Source organism: Topomyia yanbarensis, unplaced genomic scaffold (assembly GCF_030247195.1).
Source record: "Topomyia yanbarensis strain Yona2022 unplaced genomic scaffold, ASM3024719v1 HiC_scaffold_533, whole genome shotgun sequence".
NCBI lineage: Eukaryota > Metazoa > Arthropoda > Insecta > Diptera > Culicidae > Topomyia > Topomyia yanbarensis.
The window spans coordinates 1-19098 of record NW_026683751.1 but is presented as its reverse complement, the minus strand read 5'-3'; the positions used below and the strand labels follow the sequence as shown (position 1 = coordinate 19098).

Genomic DNA, 19098 nt, shown 5'->3' with positions numbered 1-19098 from the left:
TTAGACACATGTAGTTTCTCTTTCTTAATAGCAGCGTTTTATCAAATTAGAATAACCAAAATGTAAAAAATCAAATAACGGTAGTACGAAATACGAATATTTGGATTTCTTCCCAAATAATTAGCATCTTAATGGAAATTATGACAATTAAATGTTTGATTATGTTTCTCTATTGTGGGGTAAAAAGTAAAGTAAGTATCATTCTGACAGAGGATTTTTCCTAACAATGCCGTTGCTAAGCATTCGCTAACTATAAACGTAGTTAATACGGAGTTTTCCTAAGCAATCAATAGTTCATGTAAGAGAGGTGGTCTGGTTTTCCTTTTTAAGTATTTTTTCTAACCATATGATGTAATAATAGCCTTTAAAGCAGATTTCAAGTTCCCTTAAAGCATAGGCTGCTTGAAAGTACTCTACCCGACCAGGAGAAAATAACTGACCAATAACTCGAGCATACTACTTTCTGGTATCACACCAAAACCTGATATTAATTGATATTTAATACCTCATTGAGGTATTAAGCAGGTATTGAAGAAACATTCTTCAATACCTGCTTTATACCCCAATGTGATATAAAACTTTATTTTAGTATTATTTATATATTTCAGTGATTTTTACACATACCAAATCAATACCTTACTGAATACCTAAATACAGTGATTTTTATTATTGGACGGTTCGAAAGGTTTTGCTATTATTCAGGTATTATAATAACATCATCAACTAATTATTCGTAATTATTTCAGTTATTATTTCAGGTATTTTACCTCGTATGCAAGGCTCTTCAATACTTTATTGCGTTGTTCATGTATTGGGTAGAGTATACTTGAATTTGGTATTCTGAAGTTATTTTCTTCTGCTCGGGTAAGAACTTTATGTGAACTTTAAAGTCCACTTTTAAGTATTTAAGTATTACCCGAACTTGTGATTGCTTAAGCTAACAGTCTTGTTTGCCAGTTGATGCAAAGTGGAAAACATAACAACCCAGTAAAGTTCAGCTGAAAATGAGCCGGAATCCCGGCTGGTTCCAATTATTATTCCGGCTCGAGTGACACAACCGATTATAACTAGAAGGCTTAATTTAACTGGGAAAAGGCGTCGAGTTTCTCGTACGGAGGAGTTCTTAAAAATAGCTGGGGTGAAATCCGCAATGATATTACAATCAAAACATCTTGTCGACGGTACGGCATTCCAATATCCATCACTAAGGGCATCTCCACCGCTAGATCTAAATCCCTGTTCTATTTTATACTAGATCTAAAAATATAGATCTGAAAAAATAGATCAAAAGTTGGATTTTTGCACCGCTAGATCCAAACGACTAGATGTAAAAGTTAACAGATCTAGCAAGCCATTCAAAGTGCAATTCAGTTCCCATAGCTGAAAAAGTAATGATTTGGAGTGATGATAAACAACAAAAACTGAATCTTCGCAATTAGTGGAACAATGAATTAGGGCACCTCCAACGCTGATCTAAATCTGGTATAAATCTAAATATTTAGAACAAATTTAGATCTTGTCAACCCCACCGTGCAGATCTAAATTCTATTTTATACCAGTTTCCGATCTAAATTTTTGGATCAGGGGTTTCGCTTGTTCCAAAATTTGCACAGTTTGGATCAGAAGATGAATCTGATTCAAATTCATAATGACACTATTTTGCTTTGTTTTGATTTCGTGGGAAATATAAAAATCTACCATTCAATTCAAAATTCCCTACTTTCGACGTGTTCTGTGAAAGTTCGAATGTATTTTGGTGGTTGGTTGTTGTGTTTACAGTGGTTGTGAGTGGTCCAACGACTTCGACTCATCGTCGGGTGCTGGTTCACTACCAACATGTGGTGCTGGCTCGGTGCTATGATGCACGGCGAGGCGATTGATGCAGGCCACGCGGTGGGTGGGTGGTAAATTTCACCGTATGCCCGGCGGATGATGTTGCTGCGGGCCACCAGTAGGTGGTTATGAAGTGTGCTGCTTCGGTTCGCATAATTTATACGGCGGTCGATGCAAGCCGCCGGGTTGGTGGTGATGAACAGGTTGATTTGTTTCTTCGTTGCTGATGCTGCGTTAAAACGATTGAGCTTTTCGTAGCGAAAACGATACTGTTATATGGGGCGGTGTTTGCTTACGACGGCCGACGTACTGCGGGGGTGATCGCATGCACCATGTGTTGCACACGAGGTTGAACGACGAGGGCACGAGCTTTTAGTTGCATGAGTCGCAGCAAATCTCACTGGAGTATAGAACATTTCCCCCTTTTTGAACGCGTCTCGACTACGAGAAGAAACTCTATAATTGTTAAATGTTAAATGCAAATTGTCAAAAGGAACTGAACTTGTCTTGATGGTCCGTTTAAATTAGTGTTGGTTGCCATCTGCTGATGCCAGCATGCTGGCAATCAGCATAATGTAAACGCTTGCCAACAGCTGCTACCAGCAGATGGCAACCAGCACTATTGTCAACCCTACATGAATGGTTATTTCCTATTTCGGGCTAAATACACGCAGAAGAATCAGACCTTTTTGAATCAACAAAACGTTTAGTTGAATCTAAAACGTGGCGAATGACTGTTTCAAACTGAAATGTGCGTTTTTCGAAAGCATGTATTTGGTTTAGTTCAACAAATACTTCTGTTTACATTTTAAATAGAAACATTGTTGAATCAAAATAAAATTTGTTAGATCTAACTGACCCCTTTGTTAAAAACCAACAGAATCTTTGTTTAATTTCAATTAAATTTGAGTTGTTCTATCCTTTGGTTAATACAAAAGATTTGTTTTTGTTTCTTCGAACTTGTTTGTTCGGTTAAATTTAGGATGATTTTGTTGTCTCAAGCGAAATATTTGTTGAAACTACTGAAAATCCAACAAATGAATTTGTTGATAATTTCAACCAACAGTATTGATTGAATCAAACCTGAACCTTGTTTGTCACTATATCAAACGGGAAAATTGTTATTTAAGCCCAAAATTTGTTTATTTTTACTAATTTTTTTCCGCGTGTAGTTTAGGATTTTTATGGACTATATGGACTATTTTAGAATGCGGGTTGGTCATGACTCAACCAAGATGCAGCTAAATATAAAGATTACTGTATTTACTGCCCTAGTTCTTGACATTCGCTCGATGGCCCATCAAGCGGATCATAATTCGGTGGGTGCCGCGGTACCAAAAAGTCATGCCATCACCAGGCGTAACGATGACGACGACGTAAATATATCACAGCAAGCATCTGGAACAAAATTCACCAAAATTTGTTCAGAAGTTAAAAAGTTTCTACGCTTGAGAGACGCGAGATTTTTTGTCGAAATTAGCACGAAGGAGCAAAGGAGGAAATTTCAATAGGACGACGGCGATTGTGGTAAAAACCGAACGTAGTGTAAACGTTAAACGGAGAAGATAAAAGAAACTGATAGTAAGTAAACATTATTTTACTACGCTGAGTATCTAATAGGAATGGATGAATCGAGATTTTTTGTAGCAACTTTCTGCTTTGCGATCGACTACGCTGAGGTCAATTCGGGTTTTTTGTTTTCTGCATTCCGGCGTGGGTGTGTGAACAATCGTGTACTTGGCTCTGTGCTGTGTGTGCATGCATATATTTGATATATTTGTGAGTTCGCCTACGTGTTATTCTCAGGCTATAGGTAGATTTAGAAGGCTTCAAAAGTCTGGCTTGTAGTGTGCGAAACTGCTGTACTTAATGGGGGTCATCCCGCCACGTAATATAATGAGATGCACTGTGAAAATATTTAAAGAGTTTAAAGGATATATTGACTGCAATGCGCTGTACTTTAAATTTATTCTGCAGTTGAATTACTGACCATTTTTGGAATACTTTTAATTAATGATGGTACGTACACGTAGTGCCTTTCAGCACTGTTTTGTAAATGTAGTGCTTTGGATTGCTATGGTCTCATAAGTCTGTAATCGTATGTTCGAGCCCCGAATAGGAAGGATTCTCAGTGTCAGTAGTCTCGTAGTGCTAGCCATCTTAGTTAATCCAACCGGGATTATGACTGGCCTCTGTAAGAATTCAGGCTAAGATGACACGACTGGTTTCGACTACTTACAGATGACACAAGAAAATAAAAGAGGTAAGAACTGGAGTATCGATGAGGATGAGCAGCTGTGCAGATCATGGCTGTTCATCTCGAAGGATCCAGTAAGAGGAACCGACCAATCGATATCGAACTTTTGGAAAAACGTGAAAAGGCACGCAACAGATGGCATGCCCATTATGAATATTAGGCCTGAGGAAAGCATGCGTCAACGTTTTCAGCAGCTCAGCCATCTGGTTTCGAAATTTGTCGGCTGTGTTAGTTTCGCACACAGGTTGAATAAAAGTGGAACTACAGACGCGGATATGATGCAGGCAGCCCGCGAAATGTACCAGCATGAAACGAAGCAAAAAATATTTAGGATACAAGGATGCTACGAGATACTAAGGAATGAACCAAAGTTTAGCGATGTTGTGCGAAAGCGCAAAAAGGAGGACTTTACAGGTACGTAATGACTTACAGCTAAATTTAGGTAGAACGGAGACTGGTAATGTATTCCACATTACTTGAGATACACAACGAGATACAGTGCCACATGGCTAATGGAAAAGGAAAACAGGGGACCCCGCCAACTTACCCCAACCCCCAACTAGCCACGTGGTCCCCTACTTCAACCGATCATGTCGATTTTTTTTAATACCTTCATGATATACGAAGTGTTTGATTTTTTCTGTTTATTGAAACATTCCTTTAGAGAGTGCAAGTGATCCTGCAAATATTACAAAGGAGACGGAAAAATTCTCCGACAGTCAGCCTTCAACATCGAAAGATTTAGCTTCCGGTAGACCGATCGGCCAAAAAAGAGCCAAGACTGGAAAGTTTGATGTACAAGAGAAACACGACGTTTTAGCTGATATGGTGAAGGAAATGAAAAGGAAGAATGATTTATTTGAAAAACATGTCCGAGCTATAGAAAATGCTACTGAAGTCAAACTGGTAACAACTCCCCTTGACAATCTGGACGCTATGAGCCAAACCATCATCATGCGACGTAAAGCAGAGATTTGGGCAGATATGCAGCAGAATATAAACGAAGAATCCATAGAAGAGGAAATCATTGAAGAAGTTTTGATAACAGACCAATACGAAGAACCTTTTGATTCTCTACTTTAAATGTGCAGTATGTTAAAGTTTTGAATACGAATAATTACATTACCCCGAAACAATTACATGTTTCTCTTTGCATAGCATGCAAATTACCCCCATATACTGCTGTTTGATTTCAATATTGTGCTAGAATTTTACAGTATTTCAAATTTTCGATTGAATTGCTTTCGTGATTTGATCGTAGAGCTCTTATCGCAACATAATAATGGATAACCACTATATAGAAAAAATCACTAATTAATTGAAATAAAATTTATTTAAAAAACGATAAATGATACGAAGATTTCTACTCACTCCTACCAGTAACGGGGATGCTTGCAACATAACAGAAAAGAGGCTGCATGTGCATGTGCTCATTGCACTTGAAAATCAATGGGTACATAACACCTCAATTTCAAGTGTTTGGCTTATGGATCCCATGAACTGCACATACCTAATTCATATGTTTTCCTTATAAACGCAATCTTAGTGTCAATACATTGAATTCTACAAAATCGTCACTTTACATTCAAAAGAATGTTGTACTTGAAATTCAATGTATTCATAGCACGTTAGTTTTAAGTTTTTGCCTTTCTCAATAGAAAGGTATTGCAATTGCTCTGAAAACCGACTTTTTAACGGAGGCCCGGAGGGTCGAGTGACATATACCATTCGATTCAGTTCGTCGAGTTCGGCAAATGTATGTGTGTGTATGTATCTATGTGTGTGTATGTGACCAAAAATGTCACTCATTTTTCTCAGAGATGGCTGACCCGATTTTGACAAACTTAGTCTCAAATGAAAGGTGCAACGTTCCCATAGGCTGCTATTGAATTTCTAATGGATTCGACTTCCGGTTCCGGAATTACAGGGTGATGAGTACGAACACGCAGAAAATGTCGATTTTAATAAATTCTGCAATGAATGTATAAAGATGAATTTTTTTCCAAAATATGACCACAACTGCTTCGATTTGTAGTATTAGGTCACTAACATCCATTCAAAGTCTATTTGGCCACATTGGCCACCATCATCGGTTCCGGAAGCCCCGGCGGAAGTATCTAAATTCAGAATAACAGTCACATCGGTTTCTCGGAGATGGCGACTAAAGTTGGCCTCAAATGAAAGGTATTGCGTCCCCGTAAATGGCTATTTAATTTCATCCCGATCCGACTTCCGGTTCCGGAGTTATAGGTTGTGGCGTGCGATCACATAGCAAATTGTGATTCAAACCGATACTCCGATGAAAGCAAAAAAGGTTAAAATTTCGCTAAAATGTCTCTCAAACAACTTAAATTTGCTGTTCTAGGTCACCGACGGCCAACTAAACTTTCGTTGACTACATTGACCACCATAGACGGTTCCGGAAGTGCCCGGGAAAAGCGGCCATCTTTCAAAATTTACAAACTCACATTAGTTTCCCGAAAATGGTTGGGCCGATTTTCACAAACTTAGTCCCAAATGATAGCTATAATATCCCCATAGATGTCAATAAAATTTCGTACGGATCGCTTATATGGGTCCGGAAATATAGACTAAATCGTCCGGTCACATATGAAATTCCCATATAAGCCGGAACTCAATATTTTTTTTCAAAGGGGGAACCTCATGAAATTTCAGAAATCGAATTCGTATTTTTGATTCCAAACATCTTTAAAATGCATGAAACGTCGAGATTTTATGTTATCTCGAAAAATTTTTTGCCTTTCTCATATAGAAAGGTTATGCAATCACTCGGAAAAACGTCAACCTAATCCCGGCCCGGAGGGCCGAGTGTCATATACCATTCGACTCAGTTCGTCGAGATCGGAAAAAATCTGTATGTGTGTGTGTATGTATGTGTGTGTATGTGTGTGTGTATGTATGTGCGTATGTGTCAAATAATGTCACTCATTTTTCTCAGAGATGGCTGGACCGATTTGCCCAAACTTAGTCTCAAATGAAACGTGCAACCTTCCCATCGGCTGCTATTGAATTTTGGATCGATCGGAATTCTGGTTCCGGAATTATGGGTTTCAGAGTGCGGCCACATAGAAATTTCTCATATAAACTATAGGAAAAATTAAAAATAGAATTTTTATTTTTGATGCTAAATGTGTTCAAGGTGCATGAAACGTCGAGATTTGATGCAAACTCGAAAAAAAATTTGACGACGATTCACTTTTTTGGATTTTGGCACATTTTTGCCTTTCTCATATAGAAAGGTTATGCAATCACTCTGAAAAACGTCAACCTAATCCCTAATTTAAGGAGGGGGGTTACACCCCCCTCTACTGTTCACTCCCCTCCCTTAAAAATCTCCTTAAATCACCCCTCAGACCACCACCCCATCCAGCCCTCATACCCCTCCCTTTCAACCCCATCACCTCTAAACCACCACTATATCACAAAGTATACCAATTTAAGCTGGGAAGTCGTTCGTTCATGGGACTTTCGCCCTCCTCACATACCCACCCCCGCATGACAAAATGAGTTAGCAAGCAGATAACATTGATCTAATGCTGATTAGGCTAATGAAGTATCATATTTTTTTGTTTCAAGTGTTTCACCGTCGACACGTAGCTCATCAAGTTCGTGGCTGGCATGTCATTGTATATAAGTGCAAAGTGTACTAAGAATGTAATGGACATTTCCACAATTATGTTGAACATAAAAAGCCTCCGTGCCATAGTTTAGAGAAATTAGAAAATTTCTCTAGAAATTGCACCGCTAGGTGGATTAAAACAGGTTTTGCCTTTCTCATATAGAAAGGTTATGCAATCACTCTGAAAAACGTCAACCTAATCCCGGCCCGGAGGGCCGAGTGTCATATCCCATTCGACTCAGTTCGTCGAGATCGGAAAAAGTCTGTATGTGTGTGTGTATGTGTGTGTGTATGTGTGTGTATGTGTGTGTGTGTATGTATGTGCGTATGTGTCAAATAATGTCACTCATTTTTCTCAGAGATGGCTGGACCGATTTGCCCAAACTTTGTCTCAAATGAAAGGTGCAACCTTCCCATCGGCTGCTATTGAATTTTGGATCGATCGGAATTCTGGTTCCGGAATTACGGGTTTCAGAGTGCGGCCACACAGAAATTTCTCATATAAACTATAGGAAAAATTAAAAATAGAATTTTTATTTTTGATGCTAAATGTGTTCAAGGTGCATGAAACGTCGAGATTTGATGCAAACTCGAAAAAAAATTTGACGACGATTCACTTTTTTGGATTTTGGCACATTTTTGCCTTTCTCATATAGAAAGGTTATGCAATCACTCTGAAAAACGTCAACCTAATCCCTAATTTAAGGAGGGGGGTTACACCCCCCTCTACTGTTCACTCCCCTCCCTTAAAAATCTCCTTAAATCACCCCTCAGACCACCACCCCATCCAGCCCTCATACCCCTCCCTTTCAACCCCATCATCTTTAAACCACCACTGTATCACAAAGCATACCAATTTAAGCTGGGGAGTCGTTCGTTCATGGGACTTTCGCCCTCTTCACATACCCAGCCCCGCATGACAAAATGAGTTAGCAAGCAGATAACATTGATCTAATGATGATTAGGCTAATGGAGTATGATATTTTTTTGTTTCAAGTGTTTCACCGTCGACACGTAGCTCATCAAGTTCGTGGCTGGCATGCCATTGTGTATAAGTGCAAAGTGTACTAAGAATGTAATGGACATTTCCACAATTATGTTGAACATAAAAAGCCTCCGTGCCATAGTTTAGAGAAATGAGAAAGGCACAATTGCACCGCTAGGTGGATTAAAACAGGTTTTTTTCTTTTGGATTTCGTAAACGATGATTTTGCTAAGCATGAAATTGCGTGACAAAACTTGGCGGATACAAGGAATGAAAAGTTACGCCGCGCAATAGTTTTGCTGAACATATTTGTAATATCGGGTAAGCCTACATTTCTTGACTTTTTTAAAATTTGATTAATAATATTTGATTGTCCATCGTGATGAATGGATCTCAAGTTTTTGGCATATGAATTTCGTGTGGTTTATCTTATAGTACAGATCTAAGTATGAAACACTTGACAATAATGTGTGAATTATTATCAGTGTAATGTCGGTAGCTTAGTGTTACGTCCGAATCAAACAGATGTTCATGTTGGACTGATCTTCATATTCAGATTATCACGTAGGCCATTTGGAGTATTGCGTTTTAGTGCGTGATTGAATGCTCGTGGGTGCCGTTATGACATTTTAAGCAAGGTCGCGACGTGTGATTGTTCGTTTATATATTTCCGTACATGATCTCTTACAATAACCGCATAGATGTTAGGTCATCCACGCGTACATGCATTTGTTTGACCGCAAGTATGGGTGAGCATAGCGTTGTATGTTTGCGTGAACAATCGGATTTGTAAGACTGGGATGCAATTATGATCGCAGTAACATGTACTTATTTATTTACTTACACTTACCGCAGCAGCACACACTTACTTAATTGCTCAGAGCAGTTGATAAATTTAAATTATGTTATAAAACAGCTATTACCAAGACGCTAGCGGGGCTTGGAAAGTGAAACAATGAATATGAGTATGGGAGCTTCACGTTTTCTGTTCATTATGTTCGCATGTATTCCTCGTGTGAAAACCTGCTTAATCAGGCGGGCTTCATGTTGTTCATAAATATTGTTTCCCCGCATAACTAGCATTAAATTACCATTAGATTTTTGCATTTTCCCCGAAATTACAGCACTGCACCTGACGTAATGCCCTCGCTTTATGACTTGAGGTATGGTGTAAAACAGAGCCAAATTATTCTCATGAAAAAAATTTTGACTAACATAATTGGAATCATAAAGGAAAAAAGTCTTAATAAAATTTACGAGTACCATTCGTCAAACCGCCAACGTCAAAGGAGTTTCAATAGAGATAGAATATGGAGTCCTTGTTGCTATCCGTCAGATAATTGTTGATCATGACGACGGTCTCGGTCTGACTATTTAGTAACCGTATCCGCCGGTTTCAGGAAGTTTTTTTTGCCTCTTTCGCTTCCAGTTGGTCCAGAATCCGGAGCAGTACGGATGTAACTTGGGCCATCGGGAACTGCTCGTTGGTTTTGTATGAATAAATTTAGGTTTTTCTCTATCGAAGCAATGTCAAAATAATATGCTATTAAATACGAAAACTTTTCTAAGATGAACGAAATGAATTCGAGCGACCAACAAAATCGTTTGTAATATATACAACCGTTTATTAAAATGAAAGAAACATTTCGCTTCATTCACGAAAAATAATGTTGTTATCAACGATAACATTCGTGCAGTGTATACTAAATACGTAAAATTTACGAAAGCTTTCGTTCACCAAGCGGCCATTCTTGTTCATGAAATGAACGAAACCTACTATTTACAATGCACGAAAATCCTTCGTTGCAAAAAAAAACGACGAATGATCTCATGCATTGCATGATCAATTTCATTACATTCACGAATTTATATTTGCAGTGTTCAGATAGATGAGGGTGAACCATTATTTATATTACGGACTCTTGTACTATATCGCTTCATGTGCTATACATACGGGCCTACGGCCAGAGTATGGGCCAAGAGAGCCACTCTCCACATTCTTTCACGATACCCGCGTAGTATCTAGCCAACTAAATCGCATTGCTCGCTTATTTGTTGTTTCACAATCCAAGCCCTGGATGCTAGTGGATTTTAACGAAAACTTAAATAAATTTGAACAGTTTTTAGGCTCTGCAATTATTCGAGATGGATACGTGGTACGATGAACTAATTCAATCGACATCATTAGCTGTTGGTTTTTTACATGAAGCTGAAGTCGAGGACTCATTGCTGCTAGAATTAGCCACAGGTATGCTTTTCTACCATTCACCGTCATAACATTAATCAATTTCGTATAGAAAGGGTTCCAAAACACGGATCACGTCCAGGACGAAGAGCAAACATCGAAAGAAATTTTCAATCCGGACACGATTCACTATATCAAATGTATTTTTCTCAAAATTCCACATTCGACGAAAAAACGTTTGCTAGAAGATTTAGAATGTCTAAGAAAATGTTTTTGAAAATAATGGAAAATTTGAATGAAAAATTCGACTACTTCAAACTTCGCCGGGATGCTGTTGGTAAAATTGGCCTTAGCCCCCTGCAGAAATGTTCGGCTGCGTTGCGAGTGTTAGCCTACGGATCGGCGGCTGACTCTCTAGATGAGGTAGTGCGAATCGGTGAATCGACCGTGCTTGAAACGATGCGAAAGTTTTGCGATGGGATTATTGATATTTATGAAGAAACATATCTGCGACTGCCTAATGCCAAAGATGTTGATGAATTGAGGACCGAAAATGCGGAGCGTGGTTTCCCAGGAATGATTGCATCCATTGACTGCATGCATTGGGTATGGAAAAACTGCCCTGTAGCTCTTAAAGGACAATACCAAGGCAAGGAAAGAAAAGCCACAGTTGTTTTAGAGGCTTGCGCTTCGCAAGATGGACGCATTTGGCATTGCTTTTTCGGTACTCCGGGGAGCTGCAACGACCTCAACATTCTAGATCGATCTCCACTTTTGAACAACGTGTTACAGGTAAACATAGCGTGAATCATAACTTTCACAATTGATAATAAATTATAACTATCACATGGTACTTTGGAATATTTTCACTATCTATGCTTTCGCTATCTAAATTACTCTATTTTCGTTTCTAGCACAACTTCCTTGGAGGAGCCTGGACTATGCAGGGAAGAAGCTACGATCGGGGGTATTTGTTGGCGGATGGCATTTATCCTGACTGGACAATTTTTGTTAAAACCATTTCGCAGCCACAAACTGCAAAAGAGAAGTTGTTCGCAAAAGAGCAAGAGTCTTTACGCAAAGACGTGGAGCGAAGTTTCGGTATTTTGCAAGCTTGTTGGCAAATATTGGTGAAACCGTGCAAATTGTGGGATCAGCACTCGATGATGCAAGTTATTAAAACATGTATAATTCTTCATAACATGCGCATCGAGTACAAAAAAGAGCTGTCTCATATGACAAGTGATAACTTTGAACCGCTACTCACAACTGATGATTTGCAAGCAGGTTTCACGCGTGAGACTTTACCAACAAGAGTGGTAACCATCGATGAACTTCTTGAAGCTCGTATTCATATAAAAAATCAGCCAGCACACTATGCTCTTCGAAACAGCCTGATGGAGAATCTTTGGAATTTTCACGGAAATTCAGTCGAATTCTGATTTGAAAGCGACAAATATGACTATAATATTTTCGCGGTCTATGCCCATCTTGATCACATTGGGCCATTCTGCATAGACGGAGTTTTACGCAAATATCAATTAGGTCATTAAGCCATGTTTTTTTCCGATGCAGCTGTCATTGAAGATAAGTAATTTAACTTTTTTCACTCTTTTATACGCTGATAATAAATAAAAATTATTTTATGAAATTGAATTTTCACGACCACAACTTTCATTGAACTACCTTGATCCCTATCCTTTTGCTGGGATAACTGTCAAAAAAGCTAACCCATGTGGCTAATTCACTGTCAAGGAAGATCGATAGGGTCAAACGAGGACGTGTTCACATTTTTTTAGAAAATCATTCTGAAATTTTAAAGGTTGAACATATATATTGTTATATTTAGAAAGATGAGCTCTATCGGTTTATGAAATAAAAGTCGAATTACCTTTTTCATTTATTGACCCAATTATACAACAGGCTATTCGCCATACCAGGGCCGGGTGATGGAAAGTTCTCCACAGACCAAGCGGTTACACCTCTAATTATACGGTGTTCCTTTCGCCACACTCGGACGGGGTGTTAGTAAACATCGTAATACGTATCTTCAATCATATGAAACGCAAACAAACCATTTTTTCCGTTGGCTTAAATATAAACTTTGAAAAAACCTTGTAAAAATAAACAACGTAAAAATCAACTTGTGTATAGCTATAAATCTAAATATTATCTATATGGTTGGATGAATGTGAAGTAACCTTGTTTTAGTTTAAATCTGTCATGCTCTAACAGCAACCCATAGGATTGTACGTAAAAAGCATCGAAATAGCAACATTTCTATACTACAAACATGTGACATTTCGCAATATTATACATCGCTCCATGATATTTTGCAAAAACGCTACTCTTTTGCATACCATAGTAAAGTTTAAGTTGTGTACGTGTTTGTAACCCAAGGGACCTTAGTAGATGGAACACTCAATCGTAATGTTTACACATAGCAGCCTCTACATCTCGCGGTTTATATAGATAGACGACCTCTCATCGGTTTACCCACCCATAGGAAGAAACCAACAACCTAAAATTGTACTCTGTACGTGCGCATCCACATCTAACACCACTGTGTCATACTATTTTGGCATACATATGCAATTGATCTCCAAATGTTATTCCCTTCGAATCCGTTACAAATAACATTGTCTTCCAGCTTTACTCTTATTCTTTGAAATGCTGGCTGATTTTCTTAATCACACTGAATATTTTCGTTCGATTCATTCAAATACTTTAATCCTCATCTTAAAACATTATTGTCACCAACGTTGGATTTTGGATCTAGCAATTTGGATCTAGTAATTTGGATCTAGCAATTTGGATCTAGTAATTTGGATCAAGCGGTGGAAAAATTTGTCTTTTGATCTATTTTCTCAGATCTATTTTTTTTAGATCTGGTATAAAGTAGAACTGAAATTTAGATCTAGCGGTGGAGATGCCCTGGGCACCTCCAACGCTGATCTAAATCTGGTATAAATCTAAATATTTGGAACAAATTTAGATCTTGTCAACCCCACCGTGCAGATCTAAATTCTATTTTATACCAATTTCAGATCTAATTTTTTAGATCTGGGGTTTCGCTTGTTCCAAAATTTGCACAATTTGAATCAGAGGATGAATCTGATTCAAATTCATGTTGATTGTATTTTATTTTGTTTGTTTACGATTTCACGACAAATGTATAGACGTAAATTGAAAGCTAAATGCTTTGTGGAAGTATATTACAGCTATATCGGATATGTCAATTGAATAATTACTGGCGGTATTTTTTTTTGTAGGGTTCAGTTTGATTCTAGGGAATAGGTATTTGTTGAATGAACAAACATCCATGATAGATAAACCATTATTTGTTGGCGATTCAAATTACTCAAGTCAACTACTGAATTTGCCTAACCCTTTATTGGAAGCTTTATTGAGAAACCTTCGGAAATCTAACAGAGAATCGTAAAGTTTCAAAGCAGAAAAGTAGTGGAAATTACGAAACTAGATGGAATTAATAGGAAATGGAAGAATAACGACTAGACACAACTAGATAAGATAATTGGATGTGATGAATAAATAACCAATGGAGATTAGAATAGCTTAATGATCATTCATATTCAGCAATATGTGAGTTTCATGCCACTCAATAATACTATTGTTGCGATTGCTAGAATATCAGAAGAACTACACTTCTTTACAGCTGTATAATACAGTTTCAAAACTGAATATTTTATTAACCCTCCGGAAGTCGCGCTTATGGCCCACTGAACGAGCAGCCGCTGGTGTCCTAAAACGATTTCGCTAGATTTTCAGAACAGCGTACGCTCAGTGCATTAGCGCGTCAGCCGGAAGGTCAATTAAAACCTGTTTTAATCCACCTAGCGGTGCAATTGTGCCTTTCTCATTTCTCTAAACTATGGCTCGGTGGCTGGTTATGTTCAACATAATTGTGGAAATGTCCATTACATTCTTAGTACATTTTGCACTTATACACAATGGCTTACCAGCCACGAACTTGATGAAGTACGTGTCGATGATGAAACACTCGAAACAAAAAAATATCATACTTAATTAGCCTAATCAGCATTAATTCAATGTTATCTGCTTGCTAACTCATTTTGACATGCTGGGGTGGGCGTGTGAGGGGGCGAAAATTTCACGAACGAACGACTCTCTAGCTTAATTTGGTATCCTTTGTGATATAGTGGTGGTTTAAAGATGATGGGGTTGAGAGGGGGGGTATGAGGGCTGGATGGGGTGGTGGTCTGAGGGGTGATTCAAGGGGATTTTAAAGGGAGGGGAGTGAACAGTAGAGAGGGAAGGGGGGGGGGGAGGGGGTGGTAACCCCTCTCCGCATACCATCAACTACGCCGCTGTTAAAATCCAGAAACCTTATGTCAGTCAAAAAAAAATTTGACGGGATTAGGTTGACGTTTTTCAGAGTGATTGCATAACCTTTCTATATGAGAAAGGCAACAAAGGCAGATTTTCAAAAATATTGTTTTCGCCTGCCGTCCGAACAAAATTGTTTTTTGGATAGTGTGCAGGATGGCTTCTTCTCCACGAAAAGTGTCTATACTGCAAGCTAGCGGAATCCGGTGACATCGATTGGGTCCAATGCGAAGAATGTCAGTATTGGGCTCATTTCGGAGTAGCGGCAGCTAGAGCATGATCAAAAAATGCTTGACTGCCAATTGGCCGAAGAGCGTGAATTCTCAAAGAAGCGGGATGCAATTCGGAAACAGCTGGACGACAGCATTAAAAATGTCAACGCGTTGAAGGGCCAATACGGAGATGTAGGCGGTGCTTCTGTCTCCAAACCGGAACAGAAGGTGGAAGACTGGATGCTGGATTATTGCGGAGCCTATCCAAAGCAAAGATATCGGCAGACGGCTGATAAACTCGCGTGTCCGAAGAAGGTCGACAATCAGGTGCCGTTAGGTGTAGAAGGAAGGAAGCTGGCCGGGGTGTATCGTTGGTCGTATCACAAGAGATCAGCTAGCTGCTCGCAAAGCAGGTTTTCAGAACCTTCCCAATTTTAAAGAGGAAGCATAAGTTTGACCCTTGTTTAGCCGCATGGAGTACACGACTGCAGCCTGGGGGTTCTCAAACCTCGAAAGTTTGAAGCGTTTGCAGACTGTCTACATGGTGATGCACTTGAGGCGGTCAAGAGTCGGCTAGTGATGCCGGATTCTGTTCCGGATGGGATCTTCGGAATCCGTCCGTTGCGAATGATCACGAATTTCACAAATGACATCTTTTCGGATGTGTCGGAGGTGACGGAGTTTATTTATTTATCACGCGCATCAACAGGCCGTACTCGACCCCAATGATGGAAACTTAAACTAATTACATCTAAAAAACTGCAGGAATCGATTTCCTAATGATATTCGAGACAAATGAAAGTCGAACAGGTGCGGCACACGATTCAAGAGGCGTTGTAGTCCCGTGATAGCGGCATTAGCTGTTTGAATAGTTCGTCGAAACGGCACTCTCAGAAGAACGTTTCCGCGTAACCTTCTGGACCTTGCTTGGATGTTAACTCGCTCTAGTAAATCTGGAGAATCGATGCGTCCTGACAGAAGATCAGAGATGAATAAGGCTCTTGCAGTTTCTCTACGACGCTGGAGAGTATCGAGCTGGATGAGTTGACACCGACTCTCGTAGCTTGGTAGACGAACAGGATCGCGCCAAGGCAGGCGTCGAAGAGCATACCGTATAAATTTTCGTTGAACGCCTTCAATTCGATCGCTGTTGTTCATGTAATTCGGGTTCCAGACCGCCGAACAATACTCCAGTGTAGAGCGCACTAAAGAGCAGTATAGGCTTTTGAGACAGTAAATGTCTGTAAAGGATTTAGCCGTACGGAAAATGAAGCCCAGGCTTCGCGATGCTTTACCAATAACATACGAAATGTGATTCTTAAATGTAAGTTTCGAATCTAACAGCACTCCAAGATCCTTAACGCAGCTCACCCGGGAAACAAGAGCTCCAGACAAGTTATATTCAAACTCAATGGGATCTTTTCTTCTGGAGAACGATATCACAGAACATTTCGCCGGATTCAGAATCATTCGGTTGTTTTCACACCATCTGCTGAAAGTGTCGAATTGCTGCTGCAAATATTGTGCGTCCGTTCGGCTCCTAATTCTGTTGAAAATTTTTAGATCATCTGCATACGACAACCGTGGTCCTTTCAGCTGATAGTTTACATCGTTGAAATAGGGAGTGAATATAAATGGTCCGAGATGACTTCCTTGCGGAATACCAGACGTTGCGGAGAACAGTTTGGAATATGCATCACCTATGTTCACACTGAGTTGACGGCCAACGAGATAGGATTGAAACCATCACAGGAGTGATCCACTGAAGCCAAGTTTTTCCAATTTGGCGACTGCGATATCCTGATTGATTTTGTCGAAAGCTGCAGATAAATCAGTATATATAACATCAGTTTGTTGATTCGCATCGAACCCTTCGGACACAAAAGAGGTTAGAGATAGTAGATTCGTAGATCGATTCAGCATGAATCCGTGTTGGTCTTTAGAAATATATTCCTTGCAGTGAAAAAACACTGACTCCACCACGACTAACTCAAAGAGCTTGGAAATGGTACAGAGCGCAGAAATTCCTCGATAATTGTCAATGTTTCTCTTATTACCTTTTTTGTGGACAGGAAAGATGAAAGCTGCTTTTCATAACTGAGGAAAAATCGCGGTTGTCAGTGACATTTTGAATAGTTGACAGAGAGGTTCCACCAAACCAGATATACACTTTTTCAAAAACACAGCAGGGACACCATCTGGCCCAGGAGATGACAATGCTTTAAGCTTGGATGATGCTGATACAATATCCGAGTACTCTACACGAATCTCACTCACTGACCGTTCGAGTTGGGCCACGCCGCTAGCTGCAACGTCAATCTGCTGCGAGGACAGAGTCTCACTGACGAACACACTCGCAAATTTAGAGGCGAACAATTTGCATATGGCTTGTGAATCATGCCCAACTTCACCATTCAAAAACATTGTAGAAGGTAAGCCGGTTTCTTTCCGCTGCTCATTGATGTATCTCCAAAACGATTTAGGATCCGACTTAAGTGTACGTTGCATTTTTCGTTGGTAGTTTGAAAAATAAAAACTGTTCAGTTTTTTAAAATCGTTATTGAGCCTTACATAATAAGCTCTAAGTGACAAGGTACGGCGTTTGGCAAACTTTCGTAATGCTGCTCTTTTCGCAGTTTTTAGCTGACGTAGCTCGGCTGTCTGCCAGGGGGATTGATCACTTCGTTGATTACACTTTGGGACATGACGATCGATAAGGTAGCTCATTATATGGCAGAACGTTTCAGCGGCGGAGTTCACATCATCCTTGCTTAGCACAGAATCCCAGTTAATACTTTGTAAAATATTCAAAATGCTGCTATAGTCGGCCCGCTTATAATTGTAACACACGGTGGGCGCGTGGCTCGAAAACTTCATAGACGGTACGTCCTGGAGTGTAAGATGTAGAGGCGGAGTTCGTTAAGCGAGCGTCAGGAATCAGTAGTGTCTGGCTCAAATGGCACGTTTCCCGAGCAAGCGTGAGCCTTCGCGGATGGGTAAAGTGAATCCCCGAAAGAAGGAGGTCGTCCATCTTCATGGCGCGGACTAGATGAATTCTGATGAAATTCGATGAGACAGTAACTAAGCGCCGAAACAGTGCTTGTTCAAACAAAGACCGCATCGAGTGGAGGAATCGGTGCGGCTGCAGCAGGTAGAGTGCAATGCTACCGAAAAGCCAGATAGTGCGGTGATTTTTCGCATGATGCCGGTGACGCTTTACCGGCAAGTTCGATACTACTGCGTTTTTCGACGAGGGGTCGTCGGCTACGTTGGTAGATGATCTGGTGACCAGGCGTCTGAAAGCAGAAGGTATTCTAGAGTCGTTGATAGTGACATGAACGGGCACGGGCAATATCAACCGCTTTCAGATTCGATGAAGATCAAACTGATGATGTCAGCGAATGGTTCGAAGAAGAAGTTTCCGCTGTTCAACACTGCTGTCGAAGCAGAATGTACGATTCGCAGATGTGGTGAAAAAATATTCGCATCTAGCTGGTGTTCCAGTGAAAAATTACCCATTGGGAAAACCAAGAATCCTTTTCGGGCTAGACTTATTATCGCCGTTAGTCACGGGTCGGTAGGCCGAACGAACCGATTGCCGAGCGATCGAAGATTGGC

The 19098-nt window shown here is 39.8% G+C and overlaps 1 protein-coding gene across 1 annotated transcript; it reads left to right on the top strand.

Annotated features, from left to right (window-relative positions):
• The first annotated feature begins 10849 nt into the window (after positions 1-10849).
• Positions 10850-12888, top strand: LOC131695787 (uncharacterized). The gene is made up of 4 exons (XM_058984310.1): positions 10850-10963; positions 11013-11692; positions 11815-12196; positions 12824-12888. The coding sequence occupies exons 1-4, from the start codon at positions 10861-10863 to the stop codon at positions 12886-12888; spliced, it is 1230 nt and encodes a 409-aa protein (XP_058840293.1). The 5' UTR covers positions 10850-10860.
• The last annotated feature ends 6210 nt before the right edge of the window (positions 12889-19098 follow it).